This window comes from Mustela nivalis (genome assembly GCF_964662115.1).
Source record: "Mustela nivalis genome assembly, chromosome: 10".
NCBI lineage: Eukaryota > Metazoa > Chordata > Mammalia > Carnivora > Mustelidae > Mustela > Mustela nivalis.
The window spans coordinates 60,032,909-60,054,315 of record NC_139029.1 but is presented as its reverse complement, the minus strand read 5'-3'; the positions used below and the strand labels follow the sequence as shown (position 1 = coordinate 60,054,315).

Genomic DNA, 21,407 nt, shown 5'->3' with positions numbered 1-21,407 from the left:
TTTCTAAGCATATACAAATTGGCTTAACAAACTCAAATCTAAATCTCTGGTTTTCCATTTTAGCTGCACATAAGAATTCTCCTGAGGAAATTCTTTAAATCTCTGAGGGTGAGAGTTAGGCATCAGGACTTTAAAAAATACCTCCACAGGTGATTAATACATGTAGTCAAGGTTTTTCACCAGAGACTTCAAGTCTGAATAACCCCTGATTTGAAAAAGTAGTCTGTCAATATGATTTCAGAAACCTAATTTAACAGGTTTAATACAGCTTCGCACATTTTGCTTTTATACTATTTTACTAATTTTATTCTTTTGCTCATTAAGCCTCATAATGCTGTGAGGAAGGTACTATTAGCCCCATTTTATAGATGTTGAGACTGAGACACAAAAAGGTGAAGTGAAGTGACATATTCAAGTCACAGAGCTAGGAAGTGTCCCAGTTAGGATTGAACCCAGAAGGAAATGGTTCTATCTGCAGTAGGAATTCTCAACGTTTATCTTGCATTAGAATCTCCTGAAGGGCTGATTAAATTAGAATTTGCTAGAGTTTCCCATTCAGTTTGCAGGGCACATGATAGTTTGCATTTCTAACAAGTCCCCATACGATGCTGATGTTGCTGGCCTGGGGACCAGACTCTTGAGAATGTGCAGTTCAAACTGTGTTCTAGAAAGCCTGCCAGGCAGGGGATAACATGTGCACAGAAGTGTGACGACCCCTGTTCTCAAAGGTTCTTAGCTTGGGCTGCACATTAGGGTCTACTGGGAAGCTTCAAAAAGTCCGGATGCCAGGCTGCACCCCCCGACCATTAGCACCACCAGGGAGTGGACCCAAGACCAGTGCTTTCTAAAGCTTCCCATGCAGCTAGGGTAGAGAATCACTGCTTCAGAGTCTTAGCTGCAACATCATAACCTGCCCTCCGCGTGGAGATGAGGGCTTCCAAAACACAGTACCGCCACAGTTACAATAATAATGCTGGTTGTGGTGAGCCGCCCAGATGATGTACAGAAGAATGGAGTCTCTCTATTGTACACTGGAAATTAATATTCTTGGTTAACTAGAATTAAAATAAAAATAAAAAAAAAACAAGAATGATTCTGGGATCATTTCTCTGTCATCTGGGAGGAAATTCTACTCTCTTAGGCTCCAAGATGCTTATAAATGTCCTCCCCTTCATCATGGAGGCCCCTTCCAGAGGAGAATGTTTCTCCTTCAATCATTAGATGCTGCTGTTTTCAGGTCATAACCTCCCTTTGCAAACTATAAGACCTGTGAACCTGAGTCTGGGAGCATTTGTGACTGGGTTAGCTTCTGGTCAGCCATTACATGTTAAGTGGCATCTTGCAACTGAGAGAGGGGAACTCATGGCCATTTCTAGCCTATGTATCTCCTGAGATTCCGTGTGAGATGGTTGTGCACCCCGAGCCACCTAAACCAACGGATCCCCAGTACTCTGAGCACCTCTAATCAGTATGATAAAGAGCTCCACACTTGTCCAGTCCACACCTGAAGGAACAAGTGCTTCAGCTGATCCTAACGGATTGGGCAAGGGACAGATCACCCTGCCTCCCAAAAGTTTTATGTCCGGGGAAATCAGGGTACAATATAAACAAGAATGGTTTGAAGAAAACCAATGAAGAGAAAAAGAAATCAGGTAAGGGTAGCCTGAGGGAAAGAGATAGAAAGAGACAGAAGGAGTCTAGATTATACCTTGCTGGTATGTAATAATTTGCACTCACGGGACATTATCACACAGACCTTGCATTGTTCTCATGAAGTAGAACCTAGTAGCAAACAGAAGAAAATAGGGCAGGTCTTTTAATTCCTATTTTATGGAGGAGCCAAAAGCTCTGAAATTTTTCAACTTTTCTGTTCCTAAGTGTGGCATTCTGTGTTGTCTCTTCAGAGCTGCCTGCCAATTCTTTTATTTATCTGTCTAATCTTCTTCTTAATGCATCACTGAGTTTGTGCTTTCTACAATTTTGTCCTTAAAGTTGTATTTAGTCTTTAATCCAAATTTACCTGTTCATTTTCAATGATCGCATGTTGTTAGCTAAGTTTTTCCTAATTCATATCATTTTGTTTTAAAAATTTAAGTATTTTATGTGTAGTTATTTTCTATTATGAAATAGAGTCTTCTAATAGTGAGCATCCCTGGCAGTCTGAATCTACAGATTGTTATTTCTGCTGACTTTCATTCATACTGGTCTGTTTCTCATTTGTTGGTGAATATTGAGTTAATCTTAATTTGTGAATAATTATCTTGGGATCCAGTTCAATGTGCCAGTCTTCAATAAATTTTCCCCTCGAGTGGACTCCAGGCTTAATCTCCAATTTCAGTTCTAATATTCCATCGCTCTCAGGGCAAACTTGCTCTTCCCTTGTGCTTACCCAGATCACTGATGGTTTTAGCTCACTTTTTAATTGTTTTTTTTTTTTTTTAAAGATTTTATTTATTTACAGAGCCGGAGAGAGCATGAGAGAGCAGCAGGAGAGGGAGAAACGGGCTCCCCACTGAGTAGGGAGCCCAATGTGGGGCTCGATCCCAGGACCCTGAGTAGAAGGCAGGTGCTTAAAGGGCTGAGCCACCAAGGCGCCCCTAGTCTACTTTTATAAAAAGAGTTTCCTTAGTCCTTGCAGGTTTAGCAGTAAAGTAAAAAAATAAGTTTGTGTTTTTTTTTTAAGATTTTATTTATTTATTTATTTATTTATTTGACACAGAGAGGGAATACAAACAGGGGCAGTGGGAGAGGGAGAAGCAGGGACCCAGTGCGGGGACCTTGGGATCATGACCTGAGCTGAAGGCAGATGCTTAACGACTGGGCCACCCAGGTGCCCCTAAGTTGTTTTTTTTTTTTTTTTTTTTTAAAGATTTTATTTATTCCTTTGACAAAGAGAGAGGAGAAAGTAGCAGGCAGAAGCAGGGGGAGAAGCAGGCTCTCTGCTGAGCAGGGTGCCCGATGTGGGGCTCAATTCCAGGATCCCAGGATCATGACGTAAGCCGAAGGCAGACACTTTAACCAACTGAGCCACCCAAGTGCCCCCCAAATTAAGTTTTATGCAGGATCGACTTGTATTGTAGCAGGAAAACTGTAGGCATTGAGTCTTCAAAGTAATTACATCATTTAATTATAAAGTAAGAGTAAAGGTGCCTAATAAACAATATTTTTTCAAATATTCATAGGCACAAGTTCCCCCAAATAAGGTTTGGATTGACTATGAAGGCACCAGCAGTTGAGACTAAACTTTTCAACAGCTAAAACTTCTTAAACGATGGTTTAACACAACCGTCTTAAAATGGTTAGGAAGAGATTTTAAAATGGCAGTGCATTTGTTATTGGTATTTAACAGTGCAGCGCTCTGTTTAGTGGCACTTAAAATAGTAAGGATCTTGTTGGTGGTATTTCTTCCCATATTTCAACTCCAAGGAAGAGTCCATATGTGGGTCATGGAAACAACTAGGTTGTATGAAACTTTAGAAAAGCAAGGATTTACATAGTTACATATTCTATCTTCTGAACACCTCCTTTGTCAATTGTTGTCACTCTCTTCTAGTTTGTCCCCTGAGGCTGGTGGAATAAGGGCTCCAGCCTCTTTCTATTTAGAAGTGAGTACCAGGCCCCTAAAAAGAGGGGGGAAGGTCAATGTCCATTTCTGGGTTTTGAATCAGTCCTACAGTTAAGTATAAGATGTTCCATTGGAGGAAGCTAGGTGAAGATCATACAGGACCTCCCTGTACTCAATTTTTGCAAATTCCTGTGAACTGACCATTATCTAAAATAAAAAGTTAAAAATATAGCAGACTGGAAACTCGAGTAAGGCCTAGAGGCAAAGGGGTGTAAAGGAAGAGGTTGTGCCTGTCTCCCACCAGGCCTTAACAGAGTGGGGAAAGAGGACTCTTTGTGGCCACTCATGGTTTATCCTAGTTCTCCAAACGTATCGTGGGCTGGAGCCCTAACTCGGGATAGCAAACATAATTTGTTGGCTATGAAATCCCTGAGTGACCTTGAAGGGTGACAAGCCCCTGCATGAGGGTATAGAAAACCGGTCCTCTTCTTGGAGACCCAAGTAATGGCTCCCTTCAGATGTTATGTTGATAGTTATTAATGCTATGTTTACAAATAAACACTACAAATTCGCACCACGGGAAAAATGAACTCTGTGGAGTCTACCAAAATAGAGGAAACGTGCCTTTTACGGCAGATTGTTTAAAGTTATAAGGGGGTAAGGGAGGGCCTGTTTTTAACCAGGTTAAGAACATAAACAACATTTGTGAGCATTTATAAACACTCCTGTTTGTTGTGGTTCTGATGGATTGCAGTGTGTGCTTATGGTAAGAGGGAGGAATCATTTTCAATACAGTAGTAAGACATTTGATAGGAAAATTGCAAATAAGGAGGTGTCTCTCTGTGATTCTTGAGCTGTATTAATATTTTAAAGCAATTAACAGCTTAATGGATAGGGTGGGAAAAAGGAACAAACTGATTTAGCTTTAGCAAGCAGCTTGAACATTCTCCACCACTATTTTACGTTTTGCAGAATTTCCATTTGTATTAATAACTTATTACTTCTATTAAACATGCATTTCCCCTAAAGCCTAATGTTTCTTCAGTGGAGACCAATTAACTAGGACAGTCTTTCCTTAGCTAGCCAATTATTTTAATTATTAGAATTTTTTAAAAATGTGCTTGCTTTGCATACATTTGACCGGTTGAACTTGCCCCCCAAATGCATTGACTTTGTATTCTAGAAAGTGGAAGGTTTTTGGTGAATATGTGGAAGCCAAAAAAACTTTTAGAGATCTGGGGCTCTGCAGAGTAGTAGACTAACAATCTTTTTTTTTTTTTTTTTAAGATTTTATTTATTTACTTGACAGACAGAGATTACAAGTAGGCAAAGAGGCAGTCAGAGAGAGGAGGAAGCAGGCTCCCCACTGAGCAGAGAGCCCAATGTGGGGCTTGATCCCAGGACCCTGGGATCATGACCCGAGCCAAAGGCAGAGCTTTAACCCACTGAGCCACCCAGGTGCCCCTAGACTAACAATCTTATGTCCATATGCTATTGCTTTTCGTCCTCTTCTCTACCTTTAATTTGATGACTTTCCAATCCAGCCCAACCCTTGTTAATGAATTAATTCAGTTTCCTTGTTCTCTTGGTGAAGAAGCCTGGCTTGAAGCATGGGCAGGCAATTCCTGAAACCAGGGCAGACCTAGACTGTAGTAGGTGGGGCTCTATGATGACAAAACTTGAGGGTTTGTTCCCTTATCCTTTTGGGACTGGTACTAAAAGATACATGAAGATCATATTTAACCAGTGTTGAAGAGTTAAAAACCAAAGCAATACAAAGGCATTTCGGTCATTAGACCTCCCTGGGGTGAGGCCAGCTTACACAATAAGAATGAGAAGTACCACAGAGACGGACTTTGTCTGGAAGTTAGTGTCTCTTGGTAACGCCCGGAAGCCAGTCATTTTTATGCAAATGATAGACCTTCCTGAAAGGCGTGTAAAAAGTCGCTTCCGGGTTGCAGAAAGACACTGAACACAAGGGAGTAAAATAAAGACCAGAGATGATGAGATGGCTAAACAGAAACACACTAATAAAGTAGGAAAATGAGTAAGCGGATCTGTGGAATGAGAGAAAGAACAAGAATGGAAAAGGAAGAGGGAAAAGATCAGCTTACAGAAATCTAGGGCAACGGGCCGAAGGTACTAGGACTACTTGTGCCGCGGGTCGGTACTTACACAGGGCCTGATCACACAGCTCAGTACAACGTCTCACATGCAGCAGACTGAACCAGAGTGAAAACGGTGTTAGGTTAATTACAAAAAGAGGCCATGAGCCTGACATGGTTCTAATACTCAGCACCATACGTAAGTAAACCAAAACCCAAGCCTATCCACGGTCTCAAGGTTCAGAAATCAAAACCCAAGAACAATCAATCACAAACAGCCAACTAAGCTTTTCCAAATAAAGTAGCAGCTTAAAGCGGTAGCCAACCCAATAATTTCCTTGCTTTGCTTCAGTGTCTTTTCTATAAAAGTCTTGCTCCCATTTCCTGTCAGTGGAGGGTTCCTAACCACCTCTGGTTTGGTGCTGCCCTATTGGAATAGATTTTCCCTCAAAGAAACTCTCGACATTTTTAATATGCCTCACTTTATCTTTTAACAGTAGGGACAACAGGATACTCAAATGGCGCTGAAAGAAACAAGGCTAAAAGGGTGATCTTAGCCTGGCAGTGTCCTGAACTCCTCGGTCATTGGTGAATTCAATCTTATACTAATTGAATTATTCTACAACTACCTATTCCTTCTTTCTACAAACCACTCCTTACTAAGGAGGAACTAGTGATCAAAATTCAAATCATTTGCATATTATCTGTCATAGTTTGGTTTTACCGGAAAGCAGACCCTGGGCGAAAGCCCATAAGCCGCTTCCTTCTAGAGTAAATCAATCCCTGGAAGCAGAAATGAGGCAAGAAGCAGGAATGAGGAGGAAAGGAGGGAGAGCCTGCCCTACAGTCTGGTATTGAGCTGGATACTGCTGGGTGCCAAGGGCCACTCACCAAGTTGTCTTCTGAAGCACTAAGAAGGACTGTGCCTCAGGACAAGGGATTGTGGTGGAGAAAGGAGAAGAATGTATTTCCTGGCTCTGACCTCCCATTGGTCAAAGGTTTCCTCCACAGGTGCACAAGTGTGGGTTAATAGCCAGGTTGAGTTGCAAAGGCCTAGAGACAGAAGGCATCGCTCCCCAGGCAATGAGGGAGGTTCACAGCAGTGATCTGGGAGTTGTGGGGCAGTCGGGAGCCTCCTGCCCCCACAGGAGGTATGGGGTGGTCAGGTTTCCCACAGGAACTTGGTTGTTACGATGGTGGGTGGCTCGCTGGTAAATGGGGTAAATGGCATAGGTAGGCCAAGAAGATCTGAAATGTCAATGGAGAGGTGTGTGTCTAAGACTTGGTCCTCAGAGACACTCGTAATTAAGTGTTTATGTTTAATTTAACTGCATTGCAAATCTGGTTATAATTTTATCCACATTGTGCTTTTTGTGTTATTCTTGCTTTCTTTTTTGTTACCTTTCTTCTTTGTTGCCTTTTTAACCTGACCTTAGGGCTGTCTTATAAACACTTCAATTTTCCCAGCCAAGATCCTTTCATTAGTATCCAGGAAATAAATGATTAGCCCTTGGTGCTTGCTTCATTCCTCTCTCAGTCATGTTACATCAAGCATGGCCGATTGTTATGGAACATTTATCATGTGCCTGGCATGGGGATATGTGCTCTCCATGCACTGTTTTTCTTAATCTTCTCTGTGAGGTAAGAATCACTATATCCACTTTACACATGGGGAATTGGAGGATCAGAGAGACGAACTAACTGGCCCATGAGAGGTCCCATAATGAGGGGTCAAAAACCAGAACAGAACAAAAAACAGAACCCAAGTCTGATTCGAAAGCTCACACCCCGAACCACTCTGCTGGAGCCTCTCAAAGTGTGGTCCCAGGACCGGCAGCGGCAGCAGCAGCAGCAGCAACTCCTGGGAGTTTTGCCAGAAATGCACATTCTTGGGCCCCACTCCAAACCTTCTGAGTCTAAAACCCTCCAACTGAGGCCCAGAAATCTGTATTTTAATAAATCCTCTAGTAATCCCGACATGGGCTGTCACTCAAGAACTGCTTGATGCTATTCTGCTTCCTACCGACTCCTACTTGGTGTAGGATAAACACACGTCAGCTAGTGTCCCATTCATTTTTATTCTGATTATTTCAAATTATCCTCAATCTTGACATTGATTTTTTTTTCCCTTAGACTAATTTGAATTTCTGGAAAGGAAAAAAAAAAAAAAGAAAGAAAGAAAGAAAGAAAAGCCCTGAAAGAAGAACCCGATATTCTTCACTGTGGATTAATTTTTGAAGTGGTGTTAAGCAGACCATCAATTATTATGAGTAGAAAACTGAAGGGCAAACCTGCATTCAAATTATTTTTATTGCATTTCATGGTCTTGCTGGACTCTTACCATTTACTGATCAGTTGAGATAAAAGAAGAGATGGAGGTTAGTGAAATTAGTGAACTGCAAAACCTTTTTTTAAAGATGGCAAAGATACCTTTTTTCTGCATATGAGCCCATTGCTTAAAAGACAGATATTTGAGATAATATTCTTTTTATCTCACTAATTAAACATAAAGCTCGACTGAGAGCGCTTTGGAGACGTGTCCTCATCAGCGGGTCTTGGCACCCGTGGCAGTGTTTTAATTCAAGAAGCCTAATTTAATTAGCACCCTGCCACTGGGTCAGCTGCTGGGCTGCCTGGGATCTCTGGCCTGAGGAGAAATGTGCAACCCCTGCTCTTTTTATTTCTAGTAAGCCTCATAAAAGGTAGGATGTCCAAGGAGGGAGAGGAACTTTGCTTCTCCATCATGTTTCGCATACACTGCTAATTGAGCTGACAGTCTCCGACCACAGTCTGTTACTATGCCAGCTGAGTCTTCAGCTGATCCTGGGGAAGGGACTGCCGGTGTCCAATGGCTCCTCTTTGCCCTCGTGGCTCTTGAAAGATGGAAGGGAACTGATCAGAAGGAGCTCTTTGGTCTGCCTGCTTGAGTAACTGCACGTACCACAAAACTAGGAAGGAAGGAGGCATTCAGATCCTACTGGTAATGGTTCCACTATCTCTCCTTGCTTTCCCTACCCAGTGTGCTAATGAGGAGAGGAAAGTCTGAGACTCCTTGGCTTCCCTAATTGCTGTGCTTTGCCCTCCTAACTTTTTTGTTCCTGCTTATCACGGTGAGAGTCTGGCTTCTGCCAATCATTTCTGGTTCATTCTGCCTAGAAAATACAATGTGTATTTTTTGAGCCTTGAGATTATTCCAGCCCCTTCTTTTCCATAATTAAAACAGAGAAAATGATGATGATTATATTTTTGGTTTTACTTTGCAATAATGAGCCGCAGCAATCAGGAAAGGTTTGTTTTTCTAGTCCCTGAAACTTCTCCTGGGCTAATTCCCAAATTTTCCTCGGGACTGCAGAACAGCAGATTCGTTGGCTCTTACCATGATTCTGGATTGTGAACACTGGCTATTTTTAATCCTTTTCCTCCACACAATAGAGGCAGTCCTGTGTGGTGAACAGATCATAAGTACTAGTGCCAGGCAAACCTAGTTTTGAAACCTGGTTCCATTCTAAACTAGCTTGGATTCATTATCTACTTGAGCAAGCAAGAAAAAAATTCTCCCTTTCCGGAGTTGTTTGGAGAACTAAGCGACAATAATTGCATTTTAAATCCTCTGAAACTCTTCCTGCCACATAATAGGTGCTCAATACGTGGGTTTTCTTGCTATTTCTACTCAACATCTCCCTTGTTGGGGGATGCTTCTTGGCTCTTGTATTTGATTTAAACGATTTGATTTCTCTTCTGATTTGATTTCAGGTATAAAAAGACATCCCGAAATGAGCCAGTCCTAAGGTTGCTGGATCGTGGCTCACACTGCCTCAGAAGTGTAAGCTCAGAAGCTCACTGTTCACAAAAGCGGAGTTTTAGGGACAATGATGCCAATTCTCACATTAGAGAAAAAAATCTCCACTCTTCGCATGCCCTCCTCTCCTCATATAGCTCTTTGGTTGCATGGTGATAGAACAGTAACAATACACAACAGCAACATGTACAGTATCTGCTATTGTGGGCCAAGAACTATACAATGAACTTTATATTATTTGTAATTCTTATAGTACCTCTTCAAGAGAAATGTTATTATTACCATCTTACAGATAATAAACTGGAGCTCAGATAGGTTGACTTGCCTATGGTCACAAAATTACTGTAGAAAGTCTGAGTAACTCCAAAGCTGGTGGTTATTGTTTGAGGGAGACAAGGAAGAAAGGAAGAAAGGAGAAGGGAGGAAAGAAGAAGGAAAGGAAATTAAGACAAGGAACAATAGAAGGAGAGGAAGGAATCAGGTCCTTCATTTCAGATGGATTCTCTAGCACTAGCCTTTTTTCCTACCTCCAGCACCCATTTTTTCCCTCTGTCCCAGCAAAATGTCAGCTTTGGAAATAATTTAACCCAAATAATCACTCTGTTGGAATAACTCTCTCCTGGTGCTGCTGTAATTTGGCTTACAATTATAGCTAATTGAACATCTTCGAAGCGAGCTCAGTGCCGCATGCACATAGAAAAAAATTAATGTGCTAAGCATGTGAAAACATGATCACAGAAGTTCATTTTTATCAGCAGAAAAAGAAAGCAATTAGTGAGACATTTTTCAGCGAGGAGAAAAGACACATAGACACACACACACAACCTCATGATCTCAAGACAATCTCCAAGATGATCCTTGGGTCCCATTAAAGGTGCAATAATGAAGTGGGTTTGTGAGCTACAGGCTGGCATCTGTGAAAAGGTTCCCCTTCTCAGGAATCAAGAGACATTAGTCTCATTATTTGCAGATCCTTGACAAGACAAGAGGCTGAGGGAAGCAGTAACCTAAAGAGATACATTGTAGAGAGAGGAGGTGGTTAATTAAAGGAAACAAAGAAAGGGAGCTTCACACATTTGTTCTAAAAAATCCCCTTCTAAAAGAGGTATTTCAGAAACAAACTGTCCTTTCTCTGGATAGGACCTCCATTCCATGGGAATCGGGGAGGACACCTGGTTTATCCCCAGCACTGTCCTGGCTATATATACAATCAGCATTACACCTACTGACAATCTTTTAGTTAAAACTGGTTATTTACTTATTTACTTATTTTAAATTTCTTTTAACTGTCTACAGTATTTCAACTCAGCTCATGAAAGGATTAAGGTCTGAAGAACTCCAGCTAGGTGCTCGTTCATTGCCTAAAGTAGCCAGAATGGAGGACTAGAGAAAGAACCATAGAATGGGTGGTCTTCAGGCAGCCCCTTACCAGAAGGCTTTATGCCTGGATGGCCACTTGAGGCTCCTTGTTCCTGCTTATCAGAAAGACCCTTGGCAACTTGCTAGGCAGGAAAGAGCACCTATGATTCCAGAATAATTTGGTGGGGGAAATGAAGAGGCTGGAGGCTAAAAAGGAGTAACTCTAAGGGGAAGTATCATGGTTTTAACTTCTACTGGACTGGCACTTGGCTTTCCCCAAGCCAAGGACTTTCAACTTTGCAACCACACGTCATAAGATAACTCTCAGAAGGGTTTTAGAGGTGAGGTTGCTGTTCTGATAGAAACTGCCCTCAAGAGACATAATCTCTAAGCGGTAGGAGGAGAGGGGAGGATGGAGGAGCTCACCACAGACATGAAAGGGGCCATCAGCACTTTTCCCATTTAGTTCCATATGTATATGAGCCCACGATACTCAGGAGAAGAAAGCAGATTTGCCTAAATACAGTCAAAACCAGGCTGTATATTCCTTCTGTTGCTGTTCAAGCCCCCAGTTGTCCTCTGATGGCTTCGAGCAGTGGTTCTCAACCTAGGGCAGTTTTGTGCCCCTCCCCCAGGGACATCTAGAAGTGTCTGGTGGCTTTTCAGGGAGCTATTACTGGCGTCTGGGGGTAGAGGAAGCTCTTAAACATCTCACTGTGCACTTGATCCTGATATCAAGAGTCATGGACTTTATGGATGGAGCCAGCCAGGTGCCCCCCGATGTCTCATTTTTTTCAGGCCACTGGTACCTCAGATATCCTTCCCATGCACTGTGCTAGACTCCGGTATGGACAACAGGTTTGTATTTGTAGAGTAGTGTCATACCTATACCAAGAGCATCCACAATACCTTGGAAGGTATGCCTTGGGCAACAAGATGCCCAAATAAAGCACAGAGCACTTGCTATGATACAGAAAGGAGGCTAAATAACTAAGTGCAGCATTTTGCAAGCATCTTGATCTGAAGGTCATTACCGATATGTCTTAAAGGAGGTATACTCAGAAGATGTCTTGTTGGAATGAGATATACTTCTGAATCCATTTTGTGTGCCAACAATCTTTAATCACAGAGCCAGACACTAGTGGTAACATAATAACATAAGAAAATGAACAATATTCTAAAAAAATCAAACCCACAGTTCCCAAACTCAAGTCTAGATAATTCAGTCTAGGAAAACATAACAATTGTTAAGTGCCCACCACAGACTTGGGCCCCATCTCTAAGTAACGATATAAATTTTTTCTTTCAGTTACAAAATTCAAACCAATTCTTTAGATACATTCTGTCTCGGTTCTTTTGCATTTCACTGCTTAGCCACAAATCCAAAGCCCAACTTGTGGTAGGGAATTAAATAGGACCAGAATAAACAAGCCAATTTAAGGAAACCTTAGAGGGTAAAAATATTATAATTGGAAACAAGCCTGCCACGATTGGAGCTGTTGCTGTCAGTTTGGGGGAAAACTCTTCTTAGGTATCCGCGGAATGCTGTCAGCCGCTGTCCTCAAAGCTGCCACTATTCGGGCAAGAATGAAAATGCATCGGACTCATGGGATCAGACACATAGCCTGCAACGGAATAGAAGTTCAGCTGTTACTTACAGGCTTGTGTCCCGTCTTGCCATTTTGTTCCTAACCAGCCTCACCCAGTGCACCACACAGCTGCCAGGCAGCTTCTCCCGGCTCCTGGGCTCAGGGTCTGGGCAGGAGTTGGTGGCAAGCAGTTGTAAAACAAAGGCAAAATTTAAAACGCAAACAGAGAGCTGAGACCAGGGGAACCCAAATGAGGGGTGTGTGATGGGGACCCAAGCTGGCCACGTCTGGAGTCAAGAAGGGGTCAGTCCAAGAAGGTGGTATATTGCTACGGCTGGAAGCCTGGGCTTCTGCGTCAGGCAAATCTGGCTTTGAACCCTGGCTCCATGACTTACGGGTTCTGTGGTTTTTGTCCACTTAACCTTTGTAGGCCTCGGTGTCTTCATTTGTAAATAGGACATTAATTCACAAGGTTGGTAGCATAGACGAGACCATCCCTACAGTACGTGACACCGTGAGTGTTGGGCAAATGGCGGTGATAAAAAGAAGGGAGAGCTAAGTACAGGGCAGAGGAAAGAGCCACTCTCTACAGCAGGTTGCCTTTGGCTAGGTTTGATTTTTGTTTTTCCTTCCTGAGTGCCTGGTTTTTAAGTGGACCTCAAAGTTTAGGCCCAAATACCAGTGGTATTTGATGCTCATTGAAGTGCGGGCCCCTGCTGTGTCCAGAGAATGCAACCTGTGGCTCAGGACCAGGCCGCTGCCCGCTGCCCGGAGAGGACACAGGACTTGTGCCGGGAAGCCGTTCCTTTTCCACGGCAAGTAAGGAAGCCGCTCGTTCTTTGCTTCTGTGAAAACAGGCACATTTGTCAACAGCTAATGCTGCTTCTGCTCCCCTTTGATAGCTGAGTTTTCAGAACCGACTCAGCCATCTACATTTTTGTCAAGGCATCTAGCAATATGCAGTTGGATAGGTTTATTTATTTTCATAGGAAGGCGCTCTGGCTAATCTGTTAGGCAGCACACACACTCTCCTGAACGGACCTGGGGGGGGCTGCAGCTGACGTGTCCTCCTCTAGCTCCCCTCCAGTGGGGGGGCTGGCCCGGGTCAGAGAGGAGGAGGGGTGTGTGTGTGGGGGGGGAGCTGAGAAGAGAGGAGGCAGGGTCGGGGTACACATCATTGAATCCTGATTTTGGGTGGACTTACATAAAATCTCCATCCTAAAGCAAAATATTTCCTCTTGTCCAGCCTGAAACTGCACCTTCATTCCAGGCACAGATAGACGTTTTGATCCTTTTATCATGAGCTTTCTCCTGTGCCACCTGCGTGTGAGGCTATGCCACGCCCCTTCCCCTTGCAGGGGAAATCTCACTGGGGGTGCTTGTTCCTCAGTGTGGGGCGGCTCTTTCCGGGATGGGTGGCGGAGTCAGCGGGGCGTGGGTGCTGACTTTTTTATCGATGCGTCATTGCCAGAGTTGGATGGCAGGTACTTGGGGGGCTGTTCCGCTGAAGAGGGACCCGAGTGAAATTTGACTGCAGGCTCTAGGAAAAGACTGAACCACGTCTGCACGTTTTGTTGCTTGAGGGTGAAAAGCCTCAAGTACAGAGAGAATTGCTCAGTGTGTAATCTTAACTTCATTCTCTATCCCTGCTCTTTGGGGGCAGAGAGAAAGAAACAGTTCCTGAAGTAGCTGTTTTACCGCAACTGGCTTATGCAATGAAAATGGGGAGCAATTAAAGGTTCTTTCTTGTACAGCAGGATGTTCCTAGGGGGAGACAGTAAATCTGTCTCCTCTGTCTGTTGGAGCTCTTGCTCCCTCCAAATACCCTAATGTTTTCTTCCACCCCAGTACACACATGCGGGGGAAAACCCGGCTTCTGCATTTCTGCATCTCTTCTGTCTTCTCCATCTTGAGGAATTCTGCTCAAAGTCTTACTCCTTTAAGAAACAGATCGTTAATGAAATGCTTCATCTTGAAATGTTTCCTCCACCATGAAAGGGAAGACTTCTGGTCAAAGCACGCATTTCAAAGGGTGCCCTATATTTTGTGGTTGTGTGGTCACATCTGTGAAGGTTTGAAAAAACGATATTATCTCTATGAAAAATGTGATGATGTGACACTTAGAGCACATTTTCCCCTGTTACTAGACTGGCCAATTATGTTGTAAAGCTGATGATAAAAAGCACTCGGCTACATTCTGGACACGTCCTGGGAGTCAGAGCACAAAGTTTCCTCTCTTTAATGTTCCCAAGTAGTTTGTCTGCATCCATCCAGAACAATTTTTTTTTCCTTCATTTCATAAAGGCTTTCTTATGCCTTAGGTAATAATACTCAGCAAACAAGGTGCATTGGTGAGGATCCCAAAGCTGAGGGCTTCCTGGGTCTATGGCCATCTAAATCAGAGAACCGGGAACACATCATCCAATTTATTCTTCCCCAAACCCAGTTCTTGTAAAAAATCTGATCTCTTTAACTGACGTACATTTTTTTCAGTCCTCCATATTGTCAAGGAAAGTTCCCATGAATAAATGAGCCCATTGTTCTAAAATTCCAATTAAATATAGAGCCTCTCAGGCTTAGAGGTTGGAAAAAGGACATTACAGGCCTCACACATTAATATGGCAGCTGGTGATGAGGGCGATTACCCATCCTCTGGCTTCCAGGGGCCTGCAGAGAGCTGCGTTAACTATTTCAGAGAGTTGATTCCTTCTAAAGTATTAATTCCTTCTAAAGTAATCCTGTGCAAAATGGATACCATCAATGATAACTTCACCTCCTCTCTAGATTTGGAAGAGATGGCTGGGTTTACCTTTTACCCTTGGGTACTTTCTAAAGGGGAAGAGCTCCCAGCATATGATGGAATTTTGGAGACTCCTGTCTTGTTTTTCTCCTCCAGACATACCAGCCATGCGGGAGCTCAGTAAGGTGGCAACTAGGTTTTGGAATATCACAAGACGCTGGCGACTGTTTTCATGAGGAGAGTTTTATCTTCTTCCACGTGGACTCACACTGATATACATACACAAATACACACTTAATGCACACACATCACTAAACTCAAAGATGAATGCAGAGTTATATAAGACAAGATCAAAGTTTGTACTTTTACAATATAGTATCTGTAAATCATCTGTCATTTCTCGTTATTATATAAAACAAAATCTTTTCTTGTTATCAAAATCTTTATCTTGTTATCACCTTCTCAGGGACAGGTCCCTTAATCGATCTGAATCATCTATAGACTTACCATATTTGTCAACAGGGGAGAACTGGAGACCTCTCTTCATCTCCTCCAAAGACAGGCCTTGAGAGGAACACTGTCCAGCACTAGAAAATTCCAAGAGACATATGTTTTCATACTATGAAAACCATGATGATGGTTTGCTAATAACATTTTTATAAAACACAATTTATTCACTCAGCGTAGATCCCAGAAAACTGACAAAATGATACAAAGGTTTTTTGTTGTTGTTGTTTTTAAGATTTTATTTATTTATTTGACAGGGAGAGATCACAAGTAGGCAGAGAGGCAGGTAGAGAGAGAGAGGGAAGCAGGCTCCCTGCTGAGCAGAGAGCCCAATGCGGGGCTCGTTTCCAGGACCCTGAGATTATGACCTGAGCCGAAAGCAGCGGCTTAACTCACTGAGCCACCCAGGCACCCCCAAAGGTTTGTTTTGTTTTGTTTTGTCTTCAATATTTTATTTATTTGACAGAGAGAGAGAGATCACAAGTAGGCAGAGGCAAGGAGAGAGAGAGGGAAGCAGGCTCCCTGCTGAGCACAGAGCCTGATGCAGGGCTTGATCCCAGGACCCTGAGATGATGACCTGAGCCTAAGGCAGAGGCTTAACTCAGTGAGCCACCCAGATGCCCCTCCAAAGGTGTTTTGTTTTGTTTTGTTTTGTTTTGTTTTGTTTCTCCAAAAGTGTTTTTAATGCTACAAGTGACTAGTTGGGAGAGAGTTCAGAGTTATTTAGAGTAAGTCAGATCTGGGTGTGAGTCTTGCCTCTCCCAGGGAGTCTACAAAGGGCATGCCACCTATTCTCAGCCTCAGTGTATTTATCTGTAAAATGGGAAACATACATAAATAATTTCAGTTTGTTTTGATGATTAAATTTAATACAAAGGAGTGTTGATTCTAAAACCTGAATTAATATCATTATAAGCCTTACTCAAAAGGAACCAATCACCAGAACATTATTATCTTAGTAATAATCAATATCAAGAAACCAATGGCAAGAGATATTGTTATTGTTATATTGCTGTTGTTACAATGGTAACTATAAGAGATAGTGATGATAATATTTATTTCATGATTCCTTGTAGTAAGCATTTACCTCTCTCATCTCACTTGATTCTTATCACTACCAAATAATTTCTGCCATTTTACAGGTGAGAAAACTGAGGCTGGAGCCATTAAGTAACTTGTCACTCAGGTTTGGTAATTGGCTCAGCTAAGGGTGGAACCCAAGGCTTTTAGATTCCAAAGCCTGCATGCTTATCTACTATTCAAATAGGAATTTCTTCCTGGTTCCTGGCCCTAATTAGTGCTTCTCTCTCCAACTTCTACTCTTTTATCATACTGGTTAATGGGGTTGCTTCCTTTTTAGCTCTTCAGACTCAAAACCTGAAACCAAGGAAACCTTCACCCTCACAGTGAATCATACCTGTCAGTGAATTATATACCTGTGGTCTCTCTTATGTTCACGTCAGTTTATACAACCATAAGATGGGAATCATAACAAAACTTGGCGTATAAGGTTAATCACGAGAACTAAAGAAATAGTAAGTTTAAAATACTTTGAAAAGTGCTAGAATTTAAGAAACAATACATGTTACCTACTTTTATTATTTAGAAAGGTCCAACTGGAAGGCAACGTTTCCTCAGTCTTCTTGGAAATCTCATCCAGGATTTCATACCCTCTAGTACTTCTATTTATGCCACAGTGCTTATCGGAAGCTGCCTTGGTGTAGTACCATCTGTATTTGTATGCTAGTGAACCCCACTAAACAGAATATTCCTGGAGGTCAGAGGTCCTGCCTGACATCGTTGGATCTCCCACAGTGCTTAGCTGGTACTTTGTAAATAATTAAAGTAATTAAAGTGTATAAAATAAAGTTATTACAAAATGTTTGTTTGAAGAAGTTAGATTTTTCTAAACTCTGATATAAATGCACTCTGTTTAATTTACTTTGCCTTAAAATGACGACATGTTTGGCCTCACTTTCTTAAGAGATAAAGTGAAGTTCTTTTTTAGGGGAAAACAATGATTAAAAAGAAGAAAAAGTATTGACTTAAAGTGGGACATGGTATTAGCTGAATCAACATTAAGTGGCAAACCACACTCAGTTCTGGGCAATCAAATGTCATATGAGATATTTTTCAAAAATAAAACAGACCTGCTGATACCCTAAAATTTACCTACTAAAGCCTCTTTAGCAATCTAGCTCTTTTTAAGAAATGTACTGTCCAATATAAAAAAAAAAAAAAAAAAAAAAAGAAATGTACTGTCCATAGTAGTCTTGGCAACAACAAGATAATGGGGAATAAATATTTTATCATCAAAAAGGCTATCTGGTTTCCTAGGAATAAAAACCCATCCCCAAGCTGTCTTATTTATTCAGTTGCTGAATGCAATTCATGCCAGGGGACTTAACCTTCCTGACCAAGAAATACCACATGGGCTGGCTCTGGACACTGTTCTAGGATGACAGACAGATGGAGGCCAGGCACGCCCAGGTCAAACAAAGCAGGAGAAACCAGACCCTGATCAATGGAACTAGTTGTCCTCAACCCATTTGCACCCAGACTTCAGCAGGAGTTTCACAGAAGCCCAGACTATAAGGGACACACTAGTAGGACCTGTGTTTGCTGAAGTTGTGGTCAGTGAAAATCGACGTGTCCAGTGATGTTGCTGCCCCAGGAAAGTAAGTGTGAACTAATGGCAGGTAAGAAAAACACTCAGTTTTGCAGTGTTTCAATATTACTAGTCAACTAGGTAGCCTTCTTTATGCTAAAAGGGTGCTGTATGTCATATATAGGCATATATATGAATGATATAGAATATTATATGGGTAATTTCATGCATATGTTTAATGGGAATGTAGTGATGTTTTCTCCTTTAAAGAGAATAACAGAATCTTTATGTTAGTTTTGCACACAACCCCATTATATCGACATTTCTTATTTAAGTACTAAAAAAGGTTTCAGTCATTTTAGGCTAAATAGTTTAAATTAGCTCTGTGATGTATATGTAAAGATAAACACAATCATCAGCCATTGTCTCTTACAAAGGCACACCAGAGGATGAATAATTTATCTAAAATGAAGAGCAGAACTAAAATTCAAAAAATATTTCCTGCTTTTCAATCCAAGCTTTGTGTGTATAGACTACCTAGTAGATGGTTAACTAAATAGGCCAATTCATACTCAACCCCAAAATGTGTGATCTGAATTTTTGTATGTGCATGCCAGTCAGACCATGGTTTGTCGGCACAAGCTAGCATGTTTATAGTCAGTCACGTGGTCTGAGAATGGACTTACACACCATGAGCAAAGACAAGAACATTCTAAACTAGGAGGCTATGTTGGCTGAAAGGAATGCAGAGATAATGACATTCATGACCAACACATTAAGCAAAAAGTATTATCCAAACCCAAGTCAATCAATATATATATAAGATTACAGAAGAGCTATGAAAAGTGAGGAAAGTGCTAGATGATAGAATATATCCAAATATAGCTTCAATTCTTCAGAGCAGGAGGAAGGCAGAGTCTATAAACTAAACTAGTGGATTAACGTACATTCTAGGCTAAAATCCAGAAAAAAAATTAAAACAGAGTTTTTCTGTACACTTAAAAAAAAAAGCACTGATTACTAGAAGCTACCACAGGCTTAGTAAGAAGAAAGAAAAAAAAAGACACGGTGTTAGATTTGCTTTATCTTTTTGTTGAGGATAAATTTAAAGGGGAACCCATACGCAAGAACATACATCTGGATTCCCGCAGATACTGGACAGAGTTTCTCCTGATTGCTTGGAGGTAAGAAGGGGAGATGGGTGCCAAAGGACAAGTGGTTAGATTGACTTGTCCCTGGTTGAATAAGTGAAGAACTGACACAGACTTCAGGTAGGTGGCATTCTCCATCTTCAGGGTAAAGGCTGAGCCCAAGACAATGGGAAGAGTTAAAAGACAATATCACATTTCCTAAAGCTAGAACTTCACCCAAACAGATTGAGTTCTTCTAGAAGGGGACACTGTCCCATCTCTGGAAGTTTTTGAGATATGGCTGAGGTACCTCATGGTTGTGGGGGCTACAGAGGGATCCGAATGATGTGACATTCCGGGTCCCTCCATTTCTTACGTTCCAGGGTTCTTTGGAAGGTAGTCATGAACCATGCAGACTTTGTGAAACTGGTTTTCATATGTTGGAAAGGCAGATGAGGTTGCATTTCCCACTTAGGCAGAAGATTTTTATCTTCCTTATCTGAAGTGTCTGCCATTTGGCCAGGACCGAACGGCCGATTTCCACACACGTGCTGCGGCATACCTCGCTACTCATTACTGCTCCTACTCGAGGTGGTGTTTGCAGCGTTTTGTCTATAGACATTTCATTTCAAATAGTCACTGAACCCTGATATTTGCCGGAAGGAACCAGCTCTTTTCGTGGTCTAGTTCAAAGGAAGAACCACACTGCCATCTAAGATGAAGCAAATGGAAAGTGTGGAGAAATCGCTTTCACATAAACCCATCATTAAGGATTTGAATGACAGGTTGTATAAGGCTGGTGCTAAAAACCCCTGAGCTGCTTCACAGAAGTTTTTATAGAAGATAAATCTGTAGACTCTTAGTGTTACAGTGCCTGAGAGGTGGAGAAAAACTCCAAATCACTCTGTCATCTCTTACTCCAGGAAGGTATATTGTGAAGCAAAGCCTGTGAGGAAATAAGAAAAAGACGGTCTAAAGAGATCCAGGGAACTCGGGTGCCTTCTCTTCAGAGTGGGAGTGGGCAGGACCACAGCGAGTTCAAATGGCCCCATTCAGAGCCTCAAAAGCAGCCAGGACTGTGGCTTCCAAACTATAGTCTGCCAAATGCTTTTGGTATTGGAGCAATGGATCATGGTTTTGGCTGTGGGATTTCATGAATTCTCAGAATATCTGCTAGTGCCATGACTGCCTCTGACTGAATTACATTCCAAAGGAGACATCAGGTGGGCACCCAGTCCAAAAGAAACCATCTTTATGACATTCTTCCAAGTGTGGTTTTTGCAGAGCTGGGGACTTTGATTTGGTGAATTATAGCAAGTGAATAGAGTCCACCTGGCTTGAAAGCAAATTGAAACAACTAAATAAGAACAAAGAGACATGGAACAGTAAGTTCTACCATGATGACAGAATATGATTTCCTAGGTTTGTAGAGGGCTTTGTGGTTGGCACATACTTTTATACTGATTAGCTTAGAGCATTTTTATCACCCCCCGCCATGAGGTATCTGGGAAGGCATTAACTTTACCTCCATCCTATACCAGGCTCCAAGTTTCAACAACCTGCAATAACTCACAGAGCTAGCAAGAGGTGGAACCACAACTTGAACAAAAGGTCTTCAGACTTCCAGCCCATGCCCTTTCTTGTAAAGCATGCTACATTTAATAGCAGCCCATGTCAAGCTGTTGGTCTGTTACCATTTGGGGAGCTCCCCGAATTCATCATGGGTTAGAGTTTTGGATTCTTGGCATACAAAGATGAACATGACATCTTTATTCCTCATAGAGAAATACCTTTCATCATCATAGGAAACCTATGATGCAAGAAAGCATCAGCTTTCTCGTGTCCTGCTTAGTTAGATCTTTTTTTTTTTCTTTTTAAGATTTTATTTATTTATTTGACAGAGAGAGGTCACAAGTAGGCAGAGAGGCAGGCAGAGAGAGAGGATGAAGCAGGCTCTCTGCTGAGCAGAGAGCCCAATGCGGGGCTCGAACCCAGGACCCTGAGA

At 42.0% G+C, this 21,407-nt stretch overlaps 1 protein-coding gene across 3 annotated transcripts in view; it reads right to left on the bottom strand.

Moving 5' to 3' along the window:
* Positions 1 to 11,939: 11,939 nt before the first annotated feature.
* Positions 11,940 to 21,407, bottom strand: part of TNNI3K (TNNI3 interacting kinase) — a 317,149-nt gene continuing 307,681 nt past the window's right edge. For 2 of the 3 annotated variants that reach the window (XM_082686565.1, XM_082686566.1), the window contains 2 exons: positions 15,665 to 15,744; positions 11,940 to 12,453 (listed from right to left, as the gene is read on the bottom strand). In XM_082686565.1, the coding sequence (XP_082542691.1) occupies positions 12,377 to 12,453; positions 15,665 to 15,744 (157 nt within the window). In that variant the 3' untranslated portion in view covers positions 11,940 to 12,376. The remainder of the gene's footprint in view (positions 12,454 to 15,664; positions 15,745 to 21,407) is intronic. The other variant, XM_082686569.1, reaches the window with a different exon arrangement.